Source organism: Aureobasidium pullulans (genome assembly GCF_000721785.1).
Source record: "Aureobasidium pullulans EXF-150 unplaced genomic scaffold scaffold_1, whole genome shotgun sequence".
Lineage (NCBI taxonomy): Eukaryota > Fungi > Ascomycota > Dothideomycetes > Dothideales > Saccotheciaceae > Aureobasidium > Aureobasidium pullulans.
Window position 1 is genome coordinate 1,410,622 of NW_021941021.1, and position 26,563 is coordinate 1,437,184.

The 26,563-nt window shown below is 51.9% G+C and overlaps 11 protein-coding genes across 11 annotated transcripts; 4 read left to right on the forward strand and 7 right to left on the reverse strand.

The window, feature by feature from the left end:
• The first annotated feature begins 386 nt into the window (after nt 1–386).
• Nucleotides 387–6,167, forward strand: M438DRAFT_11141 (bile acid-transporting ATPase). The gene is made up of 2 exons (XM_029898699.1): nt 387–742; nt 837–6,167. The coding sequence occupies exons 1-2, from the start codon at nt 672–674 to the stop codon at nt 5,890–5,892; spliced, it is 5,127 nt and encodes a 1,708-aa protein (XP_029765838.1). The 5' UTR covers nt 387–671; the 3' UTR covers nt 5,893–6,167.
• Nucleotides 6,168–6,524: 357 nt separating this feature from the next.
• M438DRAFT_309229 (uncharacterized protein) lies at nt 6,525–7,969 on the reverse strand (the record flags this gene model as incomplete). Its single annotated transcript, XM_029902374.1, has 2 exons — nt 6,525–7,384; nt 7,628–7,969. 2 exons carry the CDS (start codon nt 7,967–7,969, stop codon nt 6,611–6,613), a joined length of 1,116 nt encoding a protein of 371 aa, XP_029765839.1. The 3' UTR covers nt 6,525–6,610.
• Nucleotides 7,970–8,437: 468 nt separating this feature from the next.
• Nucleotides 8,438–10,063, forward strand: M438DRAFT_393555 (protein FYV10). Its single transcript, XM_029909115.1, has 3 exons — nt 8,438–8,618; nt 8,672–9,394; nt 9,444–10,063. The coding sequence occupies exons 1-3, from the start codon at nt 8,568–8,570 to the stop codon at nt 9,873–9,875; spliced, it is 1,206 nt and encodes a 401-aa protein (XP_029765840.1). The 5' UTR covers nt 8,438–8,567; the 3' UTR covers nt 9,876–10,063.
• Nucleotides 10,064–10,383: 320 nt separating this feature from the next.
• On the forward strand, nt 10,384–10,758 carry M438DRAFT_11230 (uncharacterized protein). Its single transcript, XM_029898707.1, has one exon. It carries the CDS (start codon nt 10,503–10,505, stop codon nt 10,719–10,721), a length of 219 nt encoding a protein of 72 aa, XP_029765841.1. The 5' UTR covers nt 10,384–10,502; the 3' UTR covers nt 10,722–10,758.
• A 4,319-nt stretch (nt 10,759–15,077) lies between these two features.
• M438DRAFT_309233 (uncharacterized protein) lies at nt 15,078–15,586 on the reverse strand (the record flags this gene model as incomplete). Its single annotated transcript, XM_029902375.1, has 2 exons — nt 15,078–15,463; nt 15,524–15,586. Coding segments are annotated over 2 exons (238 nt in total), but the record flags the coding sequence as incomplete, so codon positions are not given.
• A 1,532-nt stretch (nt 15,587–17,118) lies between these two features.
• M438DRAFT_361118 (uncharacterized protein) lies at nt 17,119–18,169 on the reverse strand (the record flags this gene model as incomplete). The annotated part of the gene is made up of 3 exons (XM_029907483.1): nt 17,580–18,169; nt 17,187–17,520; nt 17,119–17,130 (listed from the first exon to the last, which is right to left on the reverse strand). The coding sequence occupies exons 1-3, from the start codon at nt 17,702–17,704 to the stop codon at nt 17,119–17,121; spliced, it is 471 nt and encodes a 156-aa protein (XP_029765843.1). The 5' UTR covers nt 17,705–18,169.
• A 142-nt stretch (nt 18,170–18,311) lies between these two features.
• On the reverse strand, nt 18,312–20,429 carry M438DRAFT_401724 (NOL1/NOP2/sun family putative RNA met; the record flags this gene model as incomplete). The annotated part of the gene is made up of 1 exon (XM_029909558.1): nt 18,312–20,429. One exon carries the CDS (start codon nt 20,427–20,429, stop codon nt 18,312–18,314), a length of 2,118 nt encoding a protein of 705 aa, XP_029765844.1.
• Nucleotides 20,430–20,719: 290 nt separating this feature from the next.
• Nucleotides 20,720–21,874, reverse strand: M438DRAFT_351043 (pre-mRNA-splicing factor cwc2; the record flags this gene model as incomplete). Its single annotated transcript, XM_029906689.1, has 2 exons — nt 20,720–21,256; nt 21,311–21,874. The coding sequence occupies 2 exons, from the start codon at nt 21,872–21,874 to the stop codon at nt 20,720–20,722; spliced, it is 1,101 nt and encodes a 366-aa protein (XP_029765845.1).
• A 431-nt stretch (nt 21,875–22,305) lies between these two features.
• M438DRAFT_264276 (N-terminal nucleophile aminohydrolase) lies at nt 22,306–23,193 on the forward strand (the record flags this gene model as incomplete). The annotated part of the gene is made up of 2 exons (XM_029899936.1): nt 22,306–22,479; nt 22,537–23,193. The coding sequence occupies 2 exons, from the start codon at nt 22,306–22,308 to the stop codon at nt 23,191–23,193; spliced, it is 831 nt and encodes a 276-aa protein (XP_029765846.1).
• Nucleotides 23,194–24,343: 1,150 nt separating this feature from the next.
• On the reverse strand, nt 24,344–25,628 carry M438DRAFT_341392 (concanavalin A-like lectin/glucanase). Its single transcript, XM_029904488.1, has 3 exons — nt 25,125–25,628; nt 24,556–25,068; nt 24,344–24,433 (listed from the first exon to the last, which is right to left on the reverse strand). Exons 1-3 carry the CDS (start codon nt 25,591–25,593, stop codon nt 24,405–24,407), a joined length of 1,011 nt encoding a protein of 336 aa, XP_029765847.1. The 5' UTR covers nt 25,594–25,628; the 3' UTR covers nt 24,344–24,404.
• A 179-nt stretch (nt 25,629–25,807) lies between these two features.
• On the reverse strand, nt 25,808–26,317 carry M438DRAFT_341394 (uncharacterized protein). The gene has a single exon (XM_029904489.1). The coding sequence runs from the start codon at nt 26,210–26,212 to the stop codon at nt 25,997–25,999; it is 216 nt and encodes a 71-aa protein (XP_029765848.1). The 5' UTR covers nt 26,213–26,317; the 3' UTR covers nt 25,808–25,996.
• Between the last annotated feature and the right edge of the window lie 246 nt (nt 26,318–26,563).

The following is a 26,563-nucleotide window of genomic DNA, read 5'->3' on the forward strand; positions in this document are numbered from 1 at the left end:
GACTGAAGTCTTCACCCAGCGAACCAATTAAATTCTCTTTGTCAATATCAAATGGCGTATAGCGGTCTGTCAACAGTTTCTTGCCGTATTCAAATTGCATGTTCCTTTTCGAATTGTGGTTGAACTACGCTCGTGCAGGACTCCGCAAGCCTACGTCCTGCCTGATTGGGAAGCCGGTGATAGGTCGTTGCACCGTGAGTCAGGGGGGGAATTTATCCAGACCGGTGCTACATGTTGCATGCGTATTGGGACGTGATCAGAAGGGCGCTCGTAGGATGCTCTAATATGACAAGAAGTGCCTGCTCTCTCGCGGTGTTTCTCTCATTTCCATCAGTGATTTTCTCCAGGAGTTCTCGAGCAAAGGAACCAATCGAGCTCGTCAAGAGGGTCAGAAAAGGCGAGCTTAAATTAGGACAAGGCTTGCCGAAGTGACGCAGTACGGCAATCAAGCCGAAGCGAGCGCGATTGGCGTCTGCTTCCTTCATCAACATTTTCATCGCGGCGTCGCTGTTACACAACACATCGCAGTTTTGGTGGTTGTTGTCGTTGTCGTCTAGAAAGAGTTAGAGACTGCACGTGCCGAGCAGCTGGCCGTATCAGAATCACTGCTTGAGAGCGCGGCGAGACACCACGCAGCATCTACACGGCCACGTCCTGGCGCAATCCCCGCCATGTCGAACTGGGGGCAATGCAAGGGGCCTGTCTGGCGAAGTGATGATTTCACTGACTGCTTCCAGAATGAGTAAGTTGCTCTTGTCCATGAATCGTCTATCAAGCAGATTGAGAGACAGACATGTTTCGCCTCGGTCAGACTCGGCATGCTGACCCTGTTCCAGCTACCTTATGGCAATCCTGCCTCTCATCGCGAGCGCAATCTCCCTACTATACCTTACCTACCAACTAATCCAAACCGCCCTCAACTCGAAATATTACTATGCCTATAAACTTGTTAATCCTAAACACCCCCATGTCTGGGACCTGCGCATTCCCGCTGCTCAGAATGACGAAGATACCGATGACGACTCGGACGAGTTTGACAGAAACGAGGATCTCGCCATCCGTACTGTTCGTACCCGTAATACCGAAATGTCTGTCGTCGACAAGCCGCGAGGACAGATCGTTCTACCCATCATTGAAGAGCTTGCTGTGTTGGCCGAAGTTGGCATCCACGCCGCTGCCTTGGCCACTGGCATGTGGAACTGGAGCAGAGTCACCCTGATTTGCAGTACCGCTCTGTGGTCCTATGTCGCACTCCTGGCCACTCTACGCCTCTACTTCTCCACCACAAACAACTATTCGTTCAACAAGCTCTGGTACCACACCGGCTTCCTTTACGCCGCTCAGTGGATCTGCGCCTTCCTTCTTTTCCGCTCAGCAATCATCCACCCAGTCTCCCAGGGTGCCCAAGCGCTTACGAGCACTCACTTTGCGCTTACCACTCTGCTGACCCTGATCATGCTCACCTCACGTAAGGGCAACAAGCCTGTCGAACTCGAGTATGAGGGCGACATTGAGCCATCGAGAGAGCCTCTTGCCAGCGTACTTTCTCTTGCTACCTTCTCCTGGGTCGACCCCATCGTCTGGAAGGGCTACAAGAAGCCTACGGAACTATCAGATGTATGGAACCTCAATGCTAGAGACAAGGCTGAAGCCGTTCTGTTAGACTACCGTCAGGTCAAGAAGACTTCAATTCTTGCATGGCATTTGTTGAAGTACTTCAAGCGCGGTTTGCTCATCCAAGCCGCATGGGCTGCCATTTCTGGAGTCAACCTCTTTGTCCCCACCCTTCTGCTCAAGGTCATCTTGGAGTACGTTGAGAACCCGGCCGATACACCCATCAACGCTGCATGGTTCTACGTGATCCTGTTGTTTGTTTCTGGTATTGTCTCTGCTCTTTCCGGTGGTCAAGCTCTTTGGATCGGTAGAAAGACCTGCATCCGTCTTCGTGCCATCATCATTGGTGAGATCTATGCCAAGGCCCTGCGTCGCAAGGCAGCAGCAGCTGGCGACAAGGTACTTGGCGAGCAAGAGAAGAAGTCAGACGAGACACCTGCATCCAAGGGCTCGGTCAAGGAAGCCTTCCTTAGAAAGGTCAAGTCATTCTACAAGGGTAAGAAGACCTCCGAGGCCACCAAGGATGTCCCAAAGAAAGAGGAGAGCACCGACCAAGTCACATCTGGTACCATCATCAATTTGATGGCTGTCGACTCCTTCAAGGTCAGTGAAATCTGCGCCTACTTGCACTTCCTCTGGGCAGAGACTCCTGTCCAATTTGCTGGAGCCATCTACCTGCTCTACAGTATCCTGGGTTACAGCAGTATCGCTGGTATTATCATGATGGCCCTGCTTCTCCCTGTCAACCTTTTCATCGCCAAGCAGTTCACCAAGGCCCAGAAGAAAATTCTCGCAGCCACAGATGCTCGTATTCACACCACTAACGAAGTTCTTACCAACATCCGCATCATCAAGTACTTTGCTTGGGAGCAGCGTTTCCTTGGCCAGGTTGACGAGAAGAGAGCAGTTGAGTTGAAGAACCTGCGTAACAGATACATCATTTGGGCCGCCGCAGCTACCATCTGGGGTGGAGCTCCTATGGTCATCACTTTCCTGACTTTCCTCGTCTACACCATGGTCGAGAAGAAGGATCTGATCCCCTCTGTTGCTTTCACAGCTCTTTCGCTTTTTAGTCTTTTGCGTATCCCTCTGGATCAGCTTGCAGACATGGTGGCTCACGTTCAGGAGTCCAAGGTCTCTGTTGACCGTATCGAAGAGTATCTCAACGAGCCCGAGACCGACAAGTACAACCAGCTCCAAAGTGGTGAATTTGATCAGGACGGAAACCCCCTCATCGGATTTGACAATGCGACTTTCAGCTGGGGAGGTGGCACTGAGGCCGATGACTTCAAGATGATCGACCTCGACATGCGCTTCCGAATCGGTGAACTGAACGTTATCGTTGGTCCTACCGGCAGTGGTAAGACATCTCTTCTCATGGCTCTGCTCGGAGAAATGTCCAAACTCGACGGTCATGTATACCTGCCTGGCGGACACAGCAGAGAGGAGCTCAAGGCCGACCCCGCAACTGGATTGGTTGAAAGTGTTGCTTACTGCGCCCAGCAAGCTTGGCTTGTCAACGGAACCATCAAAGAGAACATCGTTTTTGCTAGCCCCTGGAACCCTAGACGTTACAAGAATGTCATCGTTGCTTGCTCTCTGCAACGCGATCTCGAAATCCTTGACGGTGGTGACCAGACTCTTGTTGGCGAGAAGGGTGTCACTCTTTCGGGTGGACAGAAGCAGCGTATTTCTCTCGCTCGTGCACTTTATTGCAATGCTAGACACGTCCTTCTGGACGACGTGTTGAGCGCAGTCGATGCTCACACTTCCAAGTGGATCTTCGAGAAGGCTCTCATGGGACCTCTCATGTATAACAGAACTTGCATCTTGGTCACTCACAGCACGACCCTTTGTCTTCCTCACGCTGCATTCGCCGCCGTGCTTGACAATGGCAGAGTTAGTACTCAAGGCAGTGCTAGAGACGTCATCATGTCCGGAAAGCTCAGCGAAGACCTTAGCAAGGTTTTGGAAGAATCCGAAGGCGGTGCGTCAACCATTCCATCTCGCGTGCCTTCCGGAATTGGTGGTGACGAGGCTTTCGGCGAGAATGGCCATGCCAACGGAAAGGCCGTCAATGGTTCGGCTGATCACATTGATCACGACGACAACGCTCTCCACAGAGTTGTTTCCAAGGACGTTCCTGGCATGAATAAGGACGTCGATGTTACACTTCCCACCGAAACTAAGGCTACTGGCAGTGTCAGTCTCAAGGTCATCATCATGTACTTCTCTTACATGGGTACATGGTACTACTGGGTTGTGACTGCCTTGATGTTTGCTCTCCAGCAAGTTTCGCAAGTTTCGACCAACGTCTGGATTCGTCAATGGGCTAATGCTTATAACAACAAACGGGAAGTGTCCGTCATGGGTGTATACACTGAGCCTCGCCAGCTCACTCATGTCTTCAGCGGCATCGGCAGTGGAACGTCGTGTGTGAAGAGTGGATCTTGTCTTTGGGCTATGCCTTCTTTCGGCTCCTCCAACGCTACAGCTCAGTTCTCCGTCCAAGCCGAGGCCAATGAAGGTGTTGATGTTTCGTACTACCTCGGTGTCTACGGTATCCTCGGTCTTATCTACATGCTCATCACTGTCAGCCGTGAGGGTGTTCTCTTTTACGGATCCCTGGTTGCGTCTAAGAGAATTCACAGAAAGCTCATGGAGTCTGTCACACACGCCAAGTTCCGCTTCTTCGACTCTACACCTCTTGGGCAGATCATGAACAGATTCTCTAAGGATGTTGAGGCTATCGACCAGGAGATCGCTCCCGTGGCTGTTGGCGTAGTCCACTGCATGGCTTCGATCATCACCACCGTCATCCTTATTTCGGTCATCACTCCTCGTTTCCTGATCGCTGGTGTCTTCATCAGTGTTCTCTACTTCATGATTGGTGCTTTCTACATCAACTCTTCTCGTGATCTCAAGCGTCTGGAGTCTGTGCAGCGCAGTCCTCTGTACCAGCAATTTGGCGAGACGCTCTCTGGCATGACGACCATCAGAGCCTACGGCGATGAGCGCCGCTTCATTCGTGAAAACATGCACAAGGTTAACACCCACTCAAGACCATTCATCTATCTTTGGGGCGCTAACCGCTGGCTCGCATTCCGTGTTGATGTTACCGGCGCTTTGGTGTCATTCTTCACCGGTTCTTTCGTTATCCTCAGCGTCGGCAAACTTGATGCCGGTGCTGCTGGTTTGGCCATGACCTACGCTGTAACTTTCACCGAGAACGTCTTGTGGTTTGTCAGACTCTACTCAATGAACGAGCAAAATATGAACGCAGTCGAGCGTGTCAAGGAGTACTTTGAGGTTGAGCAAGAGGCACCTTACACTATTGAGGAGACGAAGCCTCTGCCCGACTGGCCGAGTCAAGGTGCTGTTGAGTTCAAGGACTACAGCACAAGATACCGTACTGACTTTGACATGGTCCTCAAGGACCTCAGCTTCAAGATCTTGCCTGGTGAGAAGGTCGGTGTTGTTGGCAGAACAGGTGCAGGCAAGAGTTCTTTGGCTCTTGCTCTGTTCAGAGCTCTCGAAGCCGAGACTGGAAGCATCGTCATTGACGATGTCGATGTCAGCTTGATTGGTCTTCAGGACTTGCGTGAGAACATTGTCATGGTCCCTCAAGATCCCACTCTCTTCACCGGAACCATCAGAACCAACCTTGATCCTTTCGGGCTCTTCACCGACGAAGAAATCTACACCGCGCTCCGACGAACACAACTCATTGGCGCTGCCTCGGCTGAGCCTTCGCGTGCTCCTACACCCACACAAGGCGCCGGCTCTGTCCGCTTCGAGGGCCTTGCCGACGAGGCAAGCACCGGCAACATCGACTCGACCGCCGCGCTCGAGAACAAGAACATCTTCACAAACCTCAACTCCTCGGTCGCCGAATCCGGTAGCAACCTCTCCCAAGGCCAACGCCAACTCCTCTGTCTCGCCCGCGCCCTCCTCAAAGACCCCAAGGTGCTTCTCATGGACGAAGCCACCGCCTCCATCGACTACGCCACCGACGCCAAGATCCAAGAAACCATCCGCGAGATCAAGAACACCACGATCACTATTGCCCACCGTCTCCAAACTATTATCGATTACGACAAGGTTTTGGTCCTGGACAAGGGTCAACTGATCGAGTATGGCAATCCTTGGGACCTCATTCGCATGGAGAAGGGTATTTTCAAGGGCATGTGCGACATGTCTGGCGACTTTGAGATTTTGATCAAGGAGGCCGAAAAGGCGCATAAAGCGCGTCTGTTGGTCGATGTGGATGATGCTTAAGATAATCTCGTTTCCTTCCAATCTGCTTTTTTAGACAAGGAGTTCTGTCATCGCCGAGGCTTGCTCTTATCCTTTTTTCCCTCTTCTTCTACCTCTCGGTATTGTTGTTTGCTTCTTTTTCTTGGAGTATTCATTGGCAAAAAGCAGAGGGGAATTTCTTCGTCTGCGTGCTGTTGTATATAAATCATACATTGTCAAAGCTCTTGCTACACACTAGTACCGTTTAGACTGTGCGCTTCTTCAAATCAGAATATGAATGTGATGTTCTCCAAGCGTTTCAAGAATCCACCAAGTAAGCTCGTGAATCGTGTCACCCTGTTCTGTCATTTCTAATCTCGAAACCAAGCGCTACAATTCGAGCATGCCGTGTTTTGTCTTCGTTATGGGTAGCTGGGCCATTGGCTCTAGAACTAGGGTGAAGGGCTGGACGAGAAGTAAAGGAGAGGGTCGGAAAGGCCGGTGATCTTTCGAAATCAGAAGGACGCTTCGATGCTCGCACGTAAATATGAATTACGTTCAGGTCAAAGAATATTGCACCGTGATCAAGTGTCATGACGCAAAGGATCATTTCATCATCTCACAGCCCATTGAGAAGTCAAATTCAAGGTCAAGGTCAAGGGTTGGCCTTTTGTCATTGTAGTGATAATTTACTGTACTAGACAGAAGAAGCACCCGGCCGACCACGACTCCTCTGATAAATGAATCATCCGCCATGCGCTCAGTCCTGGAACTCACCAACCCAGAGGTTCTTCACATCCGTCATGTTTTCAGCCAACATGGCAGCAACTCTCTTGATGCTAGAGGCCGAAAACCCCTTGCGAGCTTGCCACTCATCGCTCAGAAGTGTCCATTCCTTCGACCTTGTAGTGGGTTTATCAGCGGCCGTGGGCTTTGTAGCTTGTCCGACTCTTTTGTTCACACTGGCGTTGAAGGCTGCGAGGAAAGCGGAGGAGACCTGGCTATAGGGAAATTGGGCTTGCAGTGTACTGCCCATTCTCGTGGCTCTGACATGGTAGATTAGACAGTTGTAGGCGACAGTGGGGACTCCAGGATTGGCCAAGTAGGCTTTCAGTATTTGGGCGGCATGGTGGGAACTAGTCCAGCTCATGCGTACGATGCTAAACTTCTGGCCACGAATGTCAAAGTCGATGTTCAAAACGCTGTTGGCACCGGGGTATGTAAAGGAGAAAGAGCGCACGGATGCAAGATGACATGGTTGGAGGCTCTGGAACCAGGCATTCTGCTTCATGTGCGATCGGCGGACATACTTCTCGACGGCCACGCTGAATCTGTTGACACCATAGTAGACGGCAAGAGCTTCGTGTCGTAGCAGCTGACATGTCTTGGCGATGGCAGGCTGACGCGCGGGTTGAATGATGATGGCAGAGCTGATGCAAACCATGCGATATACCATGTCACGCAGTTCTGCAGGCAGACCGAGGAAATCAAATCGCAACTCGCGGTCTGCAGCTTCCAGATGTTGGACGAGAGACTTGCAAATACTATCAGCAGCTCTGAGGGATACTTGTGCCTTCTTCAAAGGGATGGCTTTAGATTTGTGAATGACTTTTCTCGCGGCAGAGGATTTGACAGGCTTCGCAGAAGAAGGCCTGTTGAAGGCATGATGAGCTTGGGCGGCAAGTCTGGAAGAACGTCTCAGTGTGACGGTAGTGCTGGCTGAAACATTGTTGCGATGTGCAGGTGCAGCGTTGTTTGCTTGTGTCTTTGGCTTGACCTTTGGTCGCCTTTCCTCCGACTTCGTACGTGCCTGGATGAAAGTTGCACGGGCGGACTCGTACTCAGTCAGATGGCACTCAGCGGATTTGGTGAGCTCGAGATGTCTGTCAAGAGTAAATTTGACCAAATCCTCGACGTCGAAGCCCTCGTAGACGACAGGTTGGGTGGGAAGCTTTTTGAGCATGGCAACGAGACTGGTCTTGTACAAGTTCCCTGTCACGAGGCCAAAGACTTTGCATTGCTGGCGCAGGTTCTTGAGACTAAAAAACGCGACCCTCGAGGCGATAGTTGATTGTTCCTCGAGTATTTCGACGTCCAGTATGGTGATAAGCGGCAGCATTCTGTCAAAACTTGGCATGCTTGTAGTCTGTGAGAAGAAAGTAAGATAAGTAGCATGGAGGGCGAATAATATGAATGCTGAGAGACAAGACACAAAGGCAACACCTGCCTCTTCTTCATACTTTCACACGAACGCGACAAGGAATTCGGCGGATAACCACAAAAAGGGTTGTAGAGTGATGTTAGCATGAATAAAGAGTAGATTTGCGACAGTCATTGAGGAGTCTTGACAAGACATTTGTCGCAGAAAGGACCAAGCAAAATACGGGCGTTTGGAAGGGGACTCTGTCGGAAAGCGGACGATAGCGTTGTTGAAAAGCCGGTCTATCGATGTGATTGAGAACTACCGATGGTGTTAAGGAAGACAGATTGAGAAGTGTTGACGATGATAAGGTGGAAGACAGGACTGTCAAAGGTGAGTGGCAGGGCAAGAGCGACCGAGGACGATGACGGAGGGACCCTTCTTCTCCACAACTTCCCGCCAGCCTCACATGGAATTGCGACTCCGGGCAGGCGGCATCCATCACTCATGCTGTTTGTGCCTCAAGGCGTCGTTTGTTTGAGGGAAATATTAATAGGAGAGATAATCACCTTCCAACATGGCCGAGCTCATATCGACCAAGCTTCATGCCGAACAGCATCTGCTGCTGGTATGCCCCACCACCCTACAATCAATGTACCTGTCGACTGACGCTCTCTTCAGGATCAACCGCTGCTACGAGTGCCCTTCGAGCTGACGCGGAAGAACTTTGCCCAAGCAAGACGACACATCGAGAAGACTTCGGCCGACACTCTCGCTGCCCTCAACGCCGCCGCTACCGCCGCTCCAGAAGCCACCCCCGATCAAACTCTCGCGTCGCTAGACGCCATGATAGCCAAAGCCCAGACCCTGAAGCGCAAGCTTGAAGCCTTACATGCCGAGGAAGAGATGCTACATCGCCACCAACGTGCCCGTATACAACATCTGCAAGAACTGCACGACATTCCCAACCTAGCCGACGTCAAGTATGATGAGTGGAGTAAGGTCCGCCTCGATCGCATGCTGGTCGACTATCTGCTACGCCAGGGCTACACCCGGAGCGCTGATCAGCTGGCCAAGGAGAAGAAGATCGAGGACTTGGTAGACGTTCAGGCCTTCATCGAATGTAGCCGCATAGAAGCCAGTCTGCAAAATGGTCGTACCCAAGAATGTCTGGCATGGTGCTCCGAGAACAAGCAGACTTTGAAGAAGATCAACAGCAATCTTGAGCTCGAATTACGTCTGCAGCAGTTCATCGAGCTGGTCCGGACTGGTGAGCCACAGAAGCTGATCGAGGCTACTTTGCATGCGAGGAAGCACCTCGGCACTCATCAGAACGACTCGTACGGCCTGCGAGCTGGAGGCTTGCTTGCCAATCCTCCCCACACCAGCACGGAACCTTACAAGGTAGTCTTCATCTTTGTATGCCTCATTGCCCATAACTGACCCTGCCCAGACCATGTACTCTACCGCTCGTTGGCCTCAACTCGCCGAACTGTTTGTCAAGACCCACCACGAAATCTTCTCCCTACCGCCACGACCCCTTCTCCACATCGCTCTCTCTGCTGGTCTCAGCGCTTTGAAAACACCCGCCTGCCACTCACACTATGCCTCGTCATCTTCCAACGCTTCCTCCTCGACCACGTCCGTCTGCCCCATCTGCTCTACCGAACTGAATGCCCTCGCCCGCTCTGTTCCATACGCCCACCACAGCAAGAGCTACGTTGAAGACGATCCAGTTATGCTGCCCAACGGACGTATCTACGGTAGAGGTCGACTCATGGCTCTGAACGAGAAAATCGGCACCGCCGAGGGCAAAGTCAGAGACCCTACTGACCTATCTCTGGAATTCAACGAAAGCGATATCAAGAAGGTCTATATTTCTTGATTCGTCATCAACACCCACGGGCATTTCTTATCATACTCCTTGGATTAGCGAGCAAAGGCGACTTCTTAGATATTAGCGATTGGCTTGTTGCATACTGGGACATGGCGTCTTTTTCTCTTTGGTTAATGAATGAATGAAACGTGATTATGGCTTCCTCTCTTGCTCTCTCCGTGTATAGTAATCCAAACTGGCAGGTGCATTTCCTCCCATGCTCCCATGCTCCCATCTACTCGCCATGTTCAAGGAAATCTCGCCTTGAGTCGTCATCTCCGATGGCCGAGACCTCTCAAACATGTAGCCATAAAAAGGCACGATGCTTTTCAAACCTCTACGATCGTCCACTGAGATGCAATATTCAGACATACTCGTCATCGATCTCGTTCATGTAGTATGCACAACAAGGGAAGAACAAACGGCAATATTTTGGTAGGGAAAGTCCAATTTTCTCTATTAACTATTTAACGGGGCAAGGGGGTATCTTTGGGAAAGGGTATCAAACGGGGGGCCACCATGTGGTGGGAGGGAATCTTCGCTCTTGTGTGCTTCCTTCTGTTTATGGAAAGCGCGGTGTGTTGGGTATCATATGCTGGCTGGGAAAGAAAAGGAAATGCAAGATGACGCCTTCTGATGCTTGTTCGTGATGCTGAATGTGAAAGGAAAAGCAAGAAGGAAAAAGGAAAAAGCGGTCTGCCAACTCGAAGGGTGGGCGAATTCAACTCAAAAGGCCGGCTCTGGAGTTTTGTTCGCACCTTCCCTGTCGAGGAGGAATCTTTTTTTTATGTCCCGAGGAGATGTCGGGGGCTTTTGTGTTTTTGTGTGCTGGGGTCTTGGTCTGCCGTGGTATAAAGGGGTCGTCGTGGTTGGTAAGGCAAGGAAAGTTGAAGGGATGACGAGGGTGGAGGCTCAGTCGAGGGTGGAGGCTCAGTAGTTGGGCGTAAGGTCGCTGTTGAAGTCATCATCGACTAGCTCGCCGTTCATATCGACAAGCATCAAGTCGCCAAACATCGATGCGTCGCCCTGCTGAGGCTTGCTGTCGGCGACATCGGGACTGATGCCGCTGGGCCTGGTGTTGCCGCTGCCGAGAGACAGACGAGGAGACTCTGCCATAGAGTGACCGGTCGAAGTCATGTACTCCGACATCTCGTCAACATAGCCAGGCATAGGCTCTCGGGCCATGAGACCGGCGTCCATACCAAAGCCAGGGAAACCTGAAGCCGGGACGAACTGCTGCTGCTGCTGCTGCTGCTGCTGCATAGTGCCTGGCTGTGGCATCAGGTTGTACATCTGTTGCATGGGCATCTGCTGCATCGGTTGCATTGCCTGCGACATGTTGTTGTTCGCCATGGAGTTCTGCGTCTGCCAAATTTGTCCGTGGTTCTGTTGCATGCCAGCCATATGCTGGCCGTGATGGAGCATCTGCTGGCCGTGAGTGTTGTAGGCATAGTTGGACTGAGCTGGCATTGATAGGCCTGAGCCGTTGACCATCATCGGCTGAGGATCAAAAATCTGGCCGCCCTGATGCTGCATAGACTGGTGGTGATTGCCGGGCAGGGTGGGTCGCGGCATGTTGTTTCCAAAGTTGCTCTGGCGCTGCATCGACTGATTAGACATGCCAGGCATGGCTGACTGGTAGCCGAAGCTCCGGTTGCCTTGACTGTGCATCGACTGGTCATGGAAGCCCAGTGCGTCGCTCCGAGGACCAGAGTTTTGGAGGTCTAAGTTGCGACCCATGTCAAAGCCAGGGGGTGCGTTGAGCAGAGTGTCGCCGGATGTCTCGCTCAGCTCGATATGGACATCCTCATCGCGCCTACCATACTTGTGTGGCTGCTCACTCTCCTTGGTCGGGGTCAGGAGTGGCATCGCCAACATCTCCTCCTCATTTGAGGGCGTGGGAGGAGCGGTCTTGGTCACCTTGGCCTTCTTCTTAGAGGCAGCGGCCGACTTTCTTGACGGGGTCTTGACTGGAGAGGAGTTAACTCCAGTGGCTGCCATACCGTTGGTCAAAGCGCGGACAGGGGTGTCTTCAAGAGACGCCTTGCTCTGCATCTTCTTCAAAGGTGTATATCTCTTTGATTTTACTACACCTGAAGGCTTGTTAGGGGAGCCCTTGCTGGCTGATCCCTTGGTCGACAGCTGAGCCTTCTTCTTCTGCGAGGCAGTTGGCGTGCTTGAAACCTTGCGAACCGACTTCAGAGTGAAATCGTCGTCGTCTTCGTCTTCTTGCTCAACTTTGATGGCCTTTGCGGACCTTGCCTTCTTCTTGATGGACTGTGTACCAGGTGGAGGTTCAACTGTCAAGGGTGTTGTCGTAGACCATTGGCTTCCCCTAATAGCTAGGAGAGTCATCATCTCATCCGCCACGTCTACGCTTAAAGGCCAACCAGGTCGGCCATAGTAGGGCAAATGAGGCCCTACTGCAATGGGCTGAGGGGTGTAGATAGGCGGCATCGTGCCAGGTGTGCCGTTGGCGTCCTCTTCTGTTCCCGGCTTGACATACACGAGTGTGGCGAAGTTGAGTATCTCCTTGTCACTGTACTGAGGATCCTCCTTGTCTTGCTTTGGAAAAGGCGGCGGCACGGGCAAGCCGTAATAGATTCGGGCTTTGCGGACTTTCACCAGATGCTGCTTTGAGCCGTCTGGTTTCGCATAGGCATTGAGGTGCAACGATGCTGCACCCCAGGGGAGATCAATGTTACGGCGCCTGCACTCGTATGCCAAAGCGAGCAACAGAAGCTGATCCGTACCGGCTATAAATGTGTTAGTCAACCGTGAACGATGGCGCATGTTGTACGACAAGACTTACAATTCCAGCGAGTCAGATGACGCGGCTGGTCGTAGGATTTGCGTTTCTTCTTGTTCTCAACTTCTTCAGCATCCGAGTCATACTCGTCATCTGAGTCCTGCTGCTCAACCTTCGAACGACCTGGAGGAGTTGTCTTTTGTTTGCGCGCTCCTCTCTTCTCCACGAGAGCTTCGCCGTGCTCGACTGAGCCTTGGGCTTGATCGCCGTTGCCATGGCTGGAAGTCGGGAGGAAACCCTCCTCTTGGTCCAAGTTCTGGTGAGACGAACCGTCAAGACCAAGGGGAACAGTGGAGGACTGACCACTGTTTGAGCTTGGAAAGGCAGAAAGCGATTGATGACCGTTCCAGCGTGCAGGTGCTGCCAACGACTGAGATTCGCGCTGACCATAAAGAGGCTGTTGGGGGTAGGCGAGACTCCCGCGACCACCATACCCGTTGGCGTCAAAACCAAGGTTATTGCTGTTGGAGTACATGCTGTTGGGCTGGTCAAATGTTATGCCATCAAAGCTGTTGTCGTTGTAGTTGTCGAGCGGCTCGGTCACGCCAGTCGAATAGCCATAGTTGGTAGAAGGATTGAACGGGTCCTGGTCCATGTCGTGTTCCATGATTTGTCTGAGGAGGATGTTAGAGAACTGAAAGATGTTGATGATAATGGGCATGAGAGCAAGGGGGATAGGGAACAAGCTTACAATTTAATCCGAAGTCGACTTCGTGTTCGACTGTCTTGATCGATGCTGGTGAAGTGAAAGGAAGATTAAGTCGACGAGGTACACTGGAAGGGCTGCAACTGCAGTAGAAAAGCTGTTGAAGACAGAGTTAGCTAAGAGCGAAGTGAAGTCGAGTCAGAAGCGAAGACGAAACCGAAGCGAAGGAACGACGAACGCTCGAGCAAGTGAAGTGAATTGAAGAAGGAAGTGCTTTGCGTCGAGAGAAGCGAGCAGCGCAGCGAACGAAGGAAAAGATAGGGAGCGGTCGCTGAAGAATGCAGGATGCTGATGGCTGGTGGTTGGCCGAATGTTGAGACGACGAAACCAGAACGACAGAGGCAATCGTGCAATGGTTTGTTCGACAGAAGCTCTGCGCAGGGAGGGGAAAACAAACTTACGATTATGTTGTAGACGAGTTGGAAAGGAAGCAATGCTGGACTGTGTAGCAGAGCGTCAGCAAGGTGGAAGTATGCGTAAGCGTTTGCGTCAATTGCTCTTGGAGGGGAGTATGATCGGACTTGTAGATTGATCGGCGTCGAGTAGTGCACACGACGCACGAAGAAAAAAGAGTCGAGAGAGGGATTCGAAGTGAAGAGTCGGAGAGTCGACTTACTCGGAGTGTTTGGATAGTAGAAGCAGCAAGCAAGCAAGCAGAGACGCGAGCGAACGGTGATGTTGACGAGGAAGCGAACAGAAAGCACCCGGCAACCAGCGAAGATGCGAAGTATCCGGAGCCGGGGTAGCGACGGCGACCCTAGCGACGACGGCTATTAAGCACAGGCCATGATACGTCGAGACTTGGAGTCGGCGGCATGTCGATTGCTGCCCTCCCCAGGCAAACTCTCGACATTTCCATCATCGTGCCTTGTTTCAAGAATTTCCCCAAGTCAACTCCGGCCCCTGAGACCACCCAACATCCGGTATCATGGGCTACATCCAAACACACCATGGCTCCTTGGTCTCGATTCTTACTCAACGCATGGCTCGTTTCCTCTTCCACCGAGGGCTGGGACTTCCGACTGAGGCTGCTTTGGATGAAAACCAGGCCCGGATATCGAAAATGATCGACTTTCTACACCAAGGATACTTTCCTCAGGTTCTGGTCTGTGCAAGAGAACCGATCTGCTCTCTCGGTGAAAGATTTCTGTCAACAAGGATGACGGTGAGGTGCAGAGCAAGTCGTCCAGCGGCTAAACCATTCCAGATAGATGTTCACAACAATAACACTGCGTACCACAAGCGGGCATGCACCTCCTGGTGGGCTGTGTAGTCGAGAAAGGCCATGTCACGGAAGGCTGTTGAGTAACCTTCGATCCATGTCCTATTGACGAAGTGGTGTATGAGATAGAACATGGAGGAAGGAGACACGGCGGAGGTAGACGCTGGTTATGAAGGAAGAAGCCTTGATGGTTATAAAGCAGGGACGGTGAGTATGAAGGATGAGCCACGGTGAATAGGAAGGAAGGAGCCACGGTGAGTATGACATGATAGACTCTGTTGTTGATCAGTCAGTACGCGTGATTATTCTAGAGTAACAGTGGTACTCACACTTTACACTAACTTGGCTAAGAGACTGTTTGTCAGTAAATTTTCACCCCAAATCTCAAGCACGTCACTGTTTCTTGTTAGCCATATTGTCTATTGGCTTTTGAAACAGAGGAAAGGTTGCACAAGTGAGATCATCTGACATGGTGGGAAGTTGAGTTCAGATTGTATGTGAGTAGTTCTTCTTATTGCCAGGTCGCTATGCCTGCTCATCGGTATGTCTTGGTGTAATGGGAAAGGGGGAAGGGGTAGGGGGGAAGGGAAGTATCATGAGAATGAGAAAGGGAGGTGAAGAAGAAAGGGCAACTGGTCCAGCGCGTATTGAAGGGCGCTATCCATGGTGCAATCCACTAAAGGATCTAACCTTCATCTTCATCATTGGCCTCAGCTTTGATCTGGGGCTCTTCCTCCTTGTCTGCGACCTTCTTGAATCTCTTAGTGAGGGGGGTGCCTTCATCATCGTCCGATTCGTCGGCCACCTTGCGCTTGCGACCCTTTCCTTTGGACTTGGGGCCAGCAGAAGAGCCAGCAGTACTGCGAAGAGGTCATGGTCAGCACGAACTGGTGTCAATATGCATCAGTCGTATTGCTCACCCATTGCCCTTGGTCTTTCCCTTGGTGGCGGGGGTCTTTGGTGCAGGGTTGTCAGAGCCGTCACTGCTGGGGGAAAAGATTTAGTGAATGCGGTCTTGTGTCGTTCAAAGTCAACGACTACCTATTGTCCTGACCGTTCTTGACAGAGATGCGAAGACGGGACAGGTGCTTCTTCAGCGCAGCGACAGAGCAGGTTGCAGCCTCAGTGGAGATCTCAGCAGCAAGATCGTCCCAGTTGATGTTTGCAGTCACGCTAGCATCCTTCAAGATCGCCAGGAGGATCTTGCGGTCGGCCTCAGCTGTAAATTTTTAGCAACTCAAAGCGGACGGTGCGTGTTAGAGGTGTGCTGCCTTACCGTCCCAGGTAATTCCTACTTTGGGAGCCATTGGATATGAAGTGTCGGAGAGTGCGATGGAAAAGATCAATATTGAAGTGTCAACACGGCAAGTGTTGGATGGGTGGTGGATGGAAGTTGACAAAAGAGGAGAGATGGAGAAGAAGAGTAAGGAAGGTCGCAGATTGCGGTGGAAGTAGTGGAGTGTGAGAGTCGGGCGTTGTGCAAGTAGCTTTCACTCAGGTAGATGCTATCCGCTCACACCGGGAAGATTTTCGATCGTTCTCACTGGATGCGAGTTGAGTAAGAGTCAACCGAGTCGCACCGTCACAAGTGCTCCACTTTCGTTACCTCCAACACAAATATTTTGACAGAAATAGCAACTTGAAGGCGGAAGACTTGACACGTTAATTGAATGTGACCATGGAGATACTTTACGTGACTGGCCTCTACATGCCCGATTGCGGTCTTTTATGTAGGCGTTGTTGGTCTTCCAAGCCAACACTTTGTGGAAGGACATGCTTCCAATAGAGATATGGCAGTAATAGGAGGTATATCTTGACTGTATGGGCTCGCTACTTTCATACATCTCGAGCAAGGAAAAGCTTCGAAAGCATGAAGAGCGAAGGTGGAGTCGTCGGACACCGGCCTTGGTTACGTTAATCTTCTCTCAGATGTGAACAATGTACATGCGACAGTCCGACACTATAGATCCATGAATTTGCTGAGTTATACTTGTTTGTTGATGTAAGCATGGTGTCGCAGAAAGGAAGGCACGAGGTGAAGTTGAAAGACGCGGGTCAATCCGTGGCTTGGCAAACCACCTCCCTTCCTTCCAAATTCCACCGGACATCCGAGCGTGATTCTCTCTTCAAGTGCTTGAGACTGTATGGATTACTGCTGATCAGAGCCGTCTCCGTTGAAAACGCAAAAAGGAATTCATCTCTTTAGACAATCCCATCTATCCCGAAAGCACTCTGCATCTCTACAGTCAACGAATCTGGAAAGAGTCACGAGATGTCCAATGGCAGTTAAAAGGTATCTTTGGTTCAAAAGGCAGTTGCATTCTTGGTTGTAAAGTTCTGAGAAGGGGTCCGTGATGGTAAGAGAGCATAGTGGTACAGAAAAATGTGGCTCTCCCCTCTTCAGTAAGTGCAGTCGTTTGTTGGAGGTTCATTATCCTCATTGTTGTCGCTGTTCAATTCGTTGCTTCATCGCAAGAAAAATCAGAAAGGTCGTCGTGGAAGTTGTAGCCTTCGATCAAGCGACAGCCTAGTCACAAAGTCAGTCAATGCCGCTGTATTCGTTCGGAAGCCAAAACAACTCACCTCGTCATCGCCATCCAATTCGGGCTTGATGTCCTCTTGCTCGCCAGCAACAACATCTTGAGCATCGTAGTCGACTTGCTCGTTGTCGCCGTCGCTTTCGTCATCAGAAGTGGAAGCGACCTTGCTTATCTTTCTCTTCTTCGAAGCTCTGCCTTTGCCGCCCTTTTGGCCTCCCTTTCCTTTTGCTCCCGACGAATCTTCCTGCGAGTCTCCTTGCTCTCCTTCTTCATGTTCAGGGCGATTCTTGGTACCAGCAGCAGAAACGCGGCCAGTGCCACCGCGCAATACTCCACGGACCCCATAGTCTTTGGCGAGTTTGTTGAAGCGTTTGGCTCTGTTGTGTTGTTGTCAGTATGAGATCGTCCTGGTGTTGTGATGATGAAGAAGACTTACACGGCGTTGGAAGTGAGCTGTGTGTCGGTGGCTACGCCGTTCCAGTCGACCTGACCTGGGCCTCTGCTGTTCTTGATGCAAGCGAAGAGGAGGAGGATGTGCTCGTCCTTTGATATCGGAGCCATTGTCAGTGAAAGCACAGAAGGTGTTTCTCAAGGAGAGAGATGAAGGGACGAAGGAACGAATAAGTAGATAGAAGAGAGGAGAGAAAGGGAAGTGGGTAGAAACCGCCAAGGATGAAATAGGCGAGCTCGAGGAAGGTGTTGGAAGCCACTGGAGCTGTGAAATACATGGTTTGGAGTGATGATAGATTGAACTGACTGCGAGCAACCGAATTGAACCTGGGGGACTGTCGAGGACAGTGCCGACTGAAACGAATCACTCACTTGTGTATCTGATGGTTCACCGCGCGGCCCTCAGATAGTGTGAAAGACGGATAAGGGGTAGATGAGGTGGGCAGGTCTTGGGATAGTTGGACTGGCTGTTGATATAGCACGCATATGACACAAGAGTTTGATTGTGCGCTATTGACCCTTTGATGAGCAGACTATACACGAGGTTCCTTGTGTGAAGGTCCAGCTGTTGAAAGCACAAGAACACTACGAGTGAGGAAGAAAGACGTCCGTTGGGTGGCACGCACATGTCAAGCAGTTGGGCAAACATTTTGTACTACAAAAATGGTTCAAGACCATACGAAACACGTCAAATTGATATCCGCTGTAAAAGATGCATCTATTTAGCCTTGGAGCTGGCCTTTGCCTTCTTGCCTGCCTTGTTCAAACTCCTCCTCTCCTTCTTGCTTTGAGCCTCTGTTGAGGTGCCCACAGCATGTCCACCGACCTCGCTGACACCGTCTTTGACAGGCTTCTCGGCCACCTTGGGGCTCTTTGTACCCGATGGTGACTTGACTGCCTTCTCCTCTATTTGGTCCTCGGCGTTGGGCTGCTCAGATGTGACTTCCTTCTCCTTGGGCTTCTTGGCGGCCTTTGTGGCTTTAGGGTCAATGCCCTTCTTCTTGAGCTGTTTTGCGCGAGCACGTTGGATAATTGCATCATCCTCTGAGTCCGAGAAGCCACCGAACTCGTCGTTCTCAGCCTCCTCGCTGATGGGAGTTCTGTCAATGATCTCTTCGTCTCCATCCTTCTTCACGTTCTGCTTCTGCTCCTCTGAGCCTTGTGCCTTGACAGCGTTGGCGGGTGTAGGGCCAACCTTCTTGAACTTGGCGACGTAGAAACCGTCAACGTTGTAGGCATGGGGGTAGTATCTTCTGGTCTCCTTCAAGCTAGGGTGGAATTTCTTGCCCATGAAGCTGGTGAAGCCCTCCTTACCAAAGACAAGACCAGTGCTGACAAGCTTGACGTTGGGGCGTCTGTTCAAGGCGTACTGGACAACTTGTTCGTTCTCTTCGACAGTGACACTACATGTTGAGTAGACAATGTAACCACCAGTCTTTGATGCATGATCTACCGAGTCAATTGCGGCAAGCAAAAGCTGCTTCTGGAGATGGGGCAGACGCAGGAAATCAGCCTCAGTCTTGTTGGTCTTGACACTTTGATCCTTGGCAATGACACCAGTACCGGAGCAAGGAGCATCAAGAAGGACTCTGTCGAAGCCACCCATGACCTTGGGGAACTCGAGAGCGGAGTAGTGGCATACGATGGTGTTCTTCACACCGAGACGGTGAATGTTACCGATCAGACCCTTGGCACGAACTTTGCTGGCATCGTTGGCGAAGATGACACCAGTGTTGCGCATCAGAGCAGCGGCGTATGTTGTTTTACCACCAGGAGCGGCGGCCATATCCAGGACACGCTCGTTCTCTTGAGGAGCCAAAGCCATGACGGGCAAGAACGAACTGGCAGCTTGAAGGATGTAGTGTCCAGCAAGATATTCGGGGGTGGCACCCAAGGGGACCTGAGACTCGAAAACCTGCAGACCGACCTTGCTCCACTTTCCAACGGGCTCGAGAGTGACACCACGGTTGATCAACGAGTGGGCGAGATCACGACGGTGAGTACGGAGAGTGTTTGTTCTGATGACCAAAGGACGAGGAGTCTCGTTGGCGTCGAAGAAGGCAAGAGCCTCCTGGGGAGTGAAAAGTCTCCAGAGCTTCTCGGCCAAGAAGCGCGAGTAGCCGTAGTAGGCGCAGATGTCGTTGAGAAGGGAGTTGATGTAGTCGGCACGAGAGCGCGAGGGGTCGGAGAGCTCCTTGAAGCTGGTGAGGACACGGGTGGTCTCTGTGATACGGGTACGGAGCAGCTGGAGATCGGGGGCGAGGGTGGCTTTTCGGACAGCGGCCTCATCGTCGTCTTCATCGTCGGGAATGTCGGCGGCAGCAATGTTGGTCTGCATGGCATCGTCCTCCAGTTCGGCTTGGGCATCGGCAGCCTCTTGGGCAGCTTCTTCGTCGAGGCGACCTGACAGGCCGGCAATGTTGGCGGCGTTCAGAATCTCTTCGGCGTCTGAGGCATCCTCGTCTTCGGACCACATGGCGCGCTGCACGTCGGGGTCGTCGGAGTCCATGAAATCGTCGTCCTCGGCAGGCTCGTCGTCCGACTCGAGCACGCCCAAATCGTCGGCGGCATCTGAAGCGTCGCTGACATGTTCATCGTCCGACTCGACCAATTGCTGTGCCTTCTTTCCTGCAGTCTTGGGTGTCTTTCCGTTTGTTGCGAATTGGCCCTTGGTGGACTTCTTTGCCGCCGAGTTCTTTGGCTTGTTAGGATCGGTTCTGCGTTTCTTATATGTGACCTCGGGCGGCGGGGGGGCGTCCTTTCTCTTTCTTGAAACCAGGGATTCATCCAGGGGTCCGGGAACACCCTGCTTTTGCATACGACGACTCGGTGCCATTTTGATATGTGATGTGTTTTGCGACTGAGAAAATTGGAAAATAATTGGCACAACGCCCGGCTCTCTCAAACTTTCTCGTACTTTTTCAGATCGCAATTTGTGGGGAAGCCGCGCCGATTGGCCCCCGGTGTTTAAAAGGACGACTATCTTATCCCCGTCCTCTCGATCAGAGTGCAATGCATTCAATTCTCAGCGACTCAGACACGCGCTTCAAGCATTAGGATGTGGTTAGATCATGCATTCTGGTGCTAATACGCCCAGAGGCTCCTTGTAGTTTTGAATTCTGCATCTCAATCGCTGTCATCGTCACTTCCATAACCAACCAAAGGCCCTGCAGGCTTGTCGGCGGCCTTGCTTGCTGCTCCTCCTGAGCCCGCTGTGAAGCCTTTCAATGCGCTCAATGTTGTTCCTCCAAGGATTCCAGAGGGTGCATCTTGTCTTTTCATGTCCTCGATTCGAAGCGGTGCACCCTCTTCGTCCTCGTCTTGTAGGTCGCCAGCTTCGAGCAGATACGCCTCCTGCGGTGCTCCAAGTCTGGCCTTCTCCGATGCATACCATACTTCGTCGCTGGCTTCATACCCTGCCAATCCGAAAGTCCCCTCGACCTTTCTTCTCTTTCTTGCCTCCTCCCAGCCTTCACCACGTCCTTCGATCTCGGCGACATATTCTGCTGGCAGCGCACGGCGAATGGCATCGGCTGCTTGTTCCTCGATCTTTCGGACTTCTCGTTTTTGTGCTTGCGGGTTGGGGTCGACTGTTGCCCATCGTACGTTCAGCGTCTCGTTGTTGTCTAGCGGCTGATGCGCCATGGCCTCCTTTGCGAATTCCTGTACAAATGTTAGTTCGCGCTCATATGTTTGAGTCGAAGGTGTGTGACTTACGGCATTGGCCAAGTGGACGTACGTCACGAATGCTACACCTCGTGCTGGCAGTACACGGACGCGCTCAATCTGACCCCACTCTTGGAAGTGTCTGGCGACAACTTCCTCAATATCGTCGGACGTGTGAATCCTGCCTACGTATAGAGTTCTGTTGACGCGCATGAAACTTCCGACACCACCCATGTCGTCTCTGTAGTCGCTGAACTTGTCTCTTCCAAAGCAATCGACGTTGGAGGGGAAGATGTCGCCTAGCCCGCCCTCTTTCTCTACGCGCGAGTTTGGCAGACGGTGGAGATATTCGCAATCTTGACCTTTGGGGCAGAGACCGCGGGCGAAGAATAGACAGAAATAGCTGCCGGCGATGCTGTCGGCTTGAGTATATCCAGAGTCGAGGGCGACGTTACATCTGCCCTTTGCTTGTTGCTTGGAGGAGTATGCATCTTCGCGATCACCACCAGACCATTTGTTGTACCAGATGTTGAAGATTGTGCCGGTTTGAGCAGGCCTCTCTGATTGGAAGCCTTCCTGTTGTACTCTGGCGGGCCTCCTCTTCTTCTTGACCATGATCTTCTTGGTCTTCTTCTTCGGTTCCAGGGCAGCGGCATCCGGATTTGTGGGTACCAGGGCTTGTGCATCTGTGACTTCCATGTTTGCGAGGGGATTTTGATCCGTGGCAGTGGCCTCCTGCACTGGAGGGGTGTCGACGTCGGCCATGATTGCGGTATTCAGTATGGGGAGTCGCGTAGGTGTTTGATGCAAGACGAAGGCGGTCGTGTAGTATGGGAGGGTCGAGAACAGTGATTGTCGTGATTGTATGAAGATGGCAAGAAGCAAGATTGACGCGCGACGGAGAAAGAGCGGCGGAGAGAGTTGAGCTCGGACCAGTCGTGGGAAGCTCTCCAGAGTGCAGCAGCGGCAGCAGCAGCGACCATCGATCATCACCAATCAGCTAATCATCACCTCCTACCTCCTACCTCGATACACACACCGTCAAGATGCCTGGGTTCGACTTCTCACTGCACAACCGCAACCTCGCCCTGCACGCTCAAGGTGTGCCGCTGCCCAAGGCCACCAGTACCGGAACCACCATTGTCGGCTGTCTCTACGATGGCGGCGTCGTCATCGCCGCAGACACAAGAGCAACCAGCGGTCCCATAGTCGCCGACAAGGTCAGTCATGCTGCTGCTGTCATACACATGCACTCATACTGACTCTCCTTCCCCTAGAACTGCGAGAAGCTGCATTACATCGCCCCCCAGATCTGGTGCGCCGGCGCTGGTACCGCTGCCGACACCGAGTTCACCACCGCCCTCATCTCATCCAACATCGAACTACACGCCCTCTCCACCGGCCGCAAGCCTCGCGTCGCCACTGTCATGACCATGCTCAAGCAACATCTGTTCCGCTACCAAGGTCACATCGGTGCCTACCTCGTCGTAGCCGGCGTCGACCCCACAGGCAGCCATCTCTTCACCGTCCACGCTCACGGCAGTACCGACAAGCTCCCCTACGTCACCATGGGTTCGGGTTCGCTGGCCGCCATGTCCGTATTCGAGACCCAATGGAAGTCAGGCCTCAGCAAGGATGACGCTGTCAAGCTCTGCGCAGACGCCATCCAGGCCGGTATCTGGAACGATCTGGGTTCTGGTTCCAACGTCGATGTCTGTGTCATTACCGCCGAGAAGACGACGCTCATGAGAAACTACATCACCCCCAACAAGCGCGAGCAGAAGATGAGGAACTACAAGTTCCAGAGAGGCACAACCGCCGTTCTTAACGAGAAGATCATTACCCGTCAAGACATCAGCAAATACGTCACAGTCCATGAGTTGAGCGACAACGATGCTGGTCAGGCTGGAGAGAAAATGGAGGTGGACTCATAGATATCCTTTTTCCACAACCTCCACCGGAGCAATGACTTTTGACATTTTCTGTATTCTAACGGGGACACACGAACGGGAGCTTTTACATCCAAAGCAGCGCAGGCATTATAGGGGAGTTTGCAATTCAAAACGGTCTTGATCTTTTTCTTTCTTCAACATGTGTTCGTGTCTCGTTGATGACAATTATAGACGCCAGGTCTTTTGTATTTACAATCAAGCTGGGCGAGTGCCAGCCCGCCGTGATGATTGTCTAGTAGAAGGGCTATAAACTGCTCGGCACCACCAGTCTCGCATCAATATGCAACTGAAGCAGTTGTTGGAATGAGGGCCTCGTGTACACAGCGGCGATGCTGGTACTCGTACTGCTCGCTGCCATACTGCTTGTGCTGCTCACTCCTCCTGTACTGCTTGTACTACTCTCAGTCACCAACCTCGCCCCCAGAAGACCCTCATTATCTACAACTCCACCCAAAGTCCCTTTTAGATAACATGCACTCCCTGACAACGACACATCAACACAATTGCTGAGCTTAGCGCAAGCAGCGATGCAACCTGCCAAGTCGGATACGTAGACCATGGATATATCGCCGCCCGAGTGGTCGATTCCACATTCGACCACAAAGGTTTTGTTGGACGCGGGGTCGGTGTAGGCAGTTTGATTTGAGAGCGGGCAGGTCAGTGTTGTTGAAGGCGTAGGTGTTGAAGAGATGGTGGGTGTGGAAGAGGTGGTGTTGATTGAAAGGAGTGTTGTCGTAGATGTAGCGGCTGCGGGCTCAGAAGCCTCTTGCGAGCTAGTGATGGAAGAAACAGATGTGACTTCTGCAATATCAGTCGCGCTACCCATATCGACGGTGCTCGTCGGTGTCACGGAAGTGCCAGAAGAGCTCTCTTCTCGGTCTTGGACAGCGGCGAATGTGCTGCCTATGTCGGTGGTCTTGCTGTTTTTGTCAAAGGAGCTGTAGTACGAGCATGTGTAGGAGTCACCGTAGAAGACTGTGCCTACACAAGCCGGGTTGGCTGCACAAGTTTGTAGGCAGTTGTCTACTGTTGCGGCCGCTCTCTTTGCTGGAAGACTAAGCAGGGTGCCAGAGTAGAGGGTGTCGGTTTCCACTGTGAAAGCGACTCCAGATATCACTGGAGTTGAGCCGTCGGCATAAACGGTCGGGGTTGGGCTCGCAGACGATGTCTCCGGTGAGACGGTGTCTGTCGCATCAGGTGCAATCCCAGTAGTAATCGTAGTCTGTGATGTGTTGGTATTTGTAACAGCAAGAGTGGTGGACTCGGGTACCTCCACTTCATTCGTCGTGGAGGCAGTTGGGATAGTTGTCTGAGATTCGAGGGTGGATGTGATGGAAGACGTACCAGCGTCGGTTTTGGTGGTCTCAATGTCAGCAGCAGAAGTAGGACGACTGCTTACTGCGGCTGCATTGGTCGTGACACGAGCGCCAGCGCTAGTAGATGTAGCTCTTATACTTGTTGCTGCACTCGGTTCGCAGTTGGACGTATCGACGCTCGACCGGTTGAAATAGGCTTCGACAGACCGGATCAAGAGTATGTTATCTTGAAGGGGAGGTCCATACGTCCATGCATAACCGTTTGACCACGAATTCCACATCAACCATCCAGGACTTGACGGATTGTTCCGGGTAATAGTCAAAGTCAAGACACCGTCGATGTAGAAGTTTGTGCCGGTGGAGAGCCAATCATAACGATACTCGTGGAAGGCAGAGGTCATGGTGCTTGGGGCAGCAACAGCATAGGTCGTCTCTCCGTTGCCCGGGTGTGTTTGTTGGTTGGTAAAATGCACATGACCAGGATCTCCTGTTCGAATCTCAATATCTGTTTCCTGCGTGTCGTTCATGTACATGAAGAAGCCTGTTACGGGAATGAGCATGACGTGCTTCTCAAAGGATTAGAGACTGAGGACATACCATGAACAGTTCCGTTGACAGGGCTGACTTGGGCGACAGTTCGTACGCTGGCGTAAAGTATGTCGTCGTATCTGGTAACCAGTTGACATGTATCCAAAGGATCTGCAGTCTGGCCACCAGGGACAATCATCTGCATGGGCTGACCGGTTCCAAGAACGATGTTATCAGGATTGAAGATGTGCGCATAAGGAGCATAAGGTCCAGAGCCAACTTCATATGTGCTAGCGATAAACTCGTCCGGGAGTGTATCCATAGTGGTAAAATCGAACGAGAAATGGTTGCTGAAGGCTCCGGCGCCTTCAACTTGGTAATGGCAGCCATCAAAGGTACCATCAACATCAGTAGCTGAGCGAGCATCTAAGCTGTTATCTGAGGCAGACGGCCTCGAATTGGAGGGAGTGGCATCTGCAATGACAGCAGCGATAGTGGTCAAAAGGAAAAGTTGAAGAAAAGTTTCGAACGAAAGCATATTGCAAAATCACGGTCTGGTGTGCACCATTGCTGTAAACAGGCTGGGATGTCGATAGGGAGAGATCCAAAGCATCGGGTCTGGGCGCAGGTGGTGATATATATTCGAGACGGCAGTTGGGAGAAAAACGGGCGAGGCGTCATTCATCAGATGGAACTAGTAGACGTTACGAGCACATGGCTAGACACTGAGTAAGAAGCAGCAACGGCAGAGATTTTGTAGAGACGGGTGTGAGATGTTTATGAAATGGGTGAGAAGTCAGGGTTGAGCTTCGAGAAGGATACTGAAAGGGGATTAGGGGCTTTGTTTCGATATTGGTGGTGGAGAAATGTGCCGGGACAAGGCTGAGGACGGGAAAGACATCTGAAGGAAGCATCAAGGGTAGAAAGCATGATGATACAATTCAGCAGAGTGTCTTGATCAGAGATGGAATATTGTCACGTCTGCGTTGCTGCTTGACGGACTTTGCATGCTCGACGATTGAGGACAAAGTTTTGGCGTGGTGCAGGGGTAGGTACGCGGATTTGATGTACTTTGGCAAACATGTCGACCGCACTGCGGCAGACAGACGTGCTACGAAGCAGCATGATAGCGAAGCGTCATACTTCGGCCAACGCATAGGTACAACCGGGTGCTGAGAATCGAGCTTGTCAGCGAGCACAAGAGCAGAGAAAGGAGAGATGGTTCGATTGATGTGGATCCCCGCATCTGCAGGCACGGCGGGACGATCAGTCTCGGGCGCAAGATGCGAGCCGAGGGGGTGGGTCAAAGGCAAAAAGAAGACCAGGCAAGAGCTCCCTAGCGACTAGCTACTGGCTAGGAAGGGACACGCACACGCAACGCTCACGGCATGTAACTGAGTGACGATTGCAAGACGAGGCTCTCGCGTGCATAGCATGAACCCAGGCTCCTTCCTCGCAGTCTTCGACCAACTGCCATCATGACCAAACCAACAAAGGCGTCAGCTCCT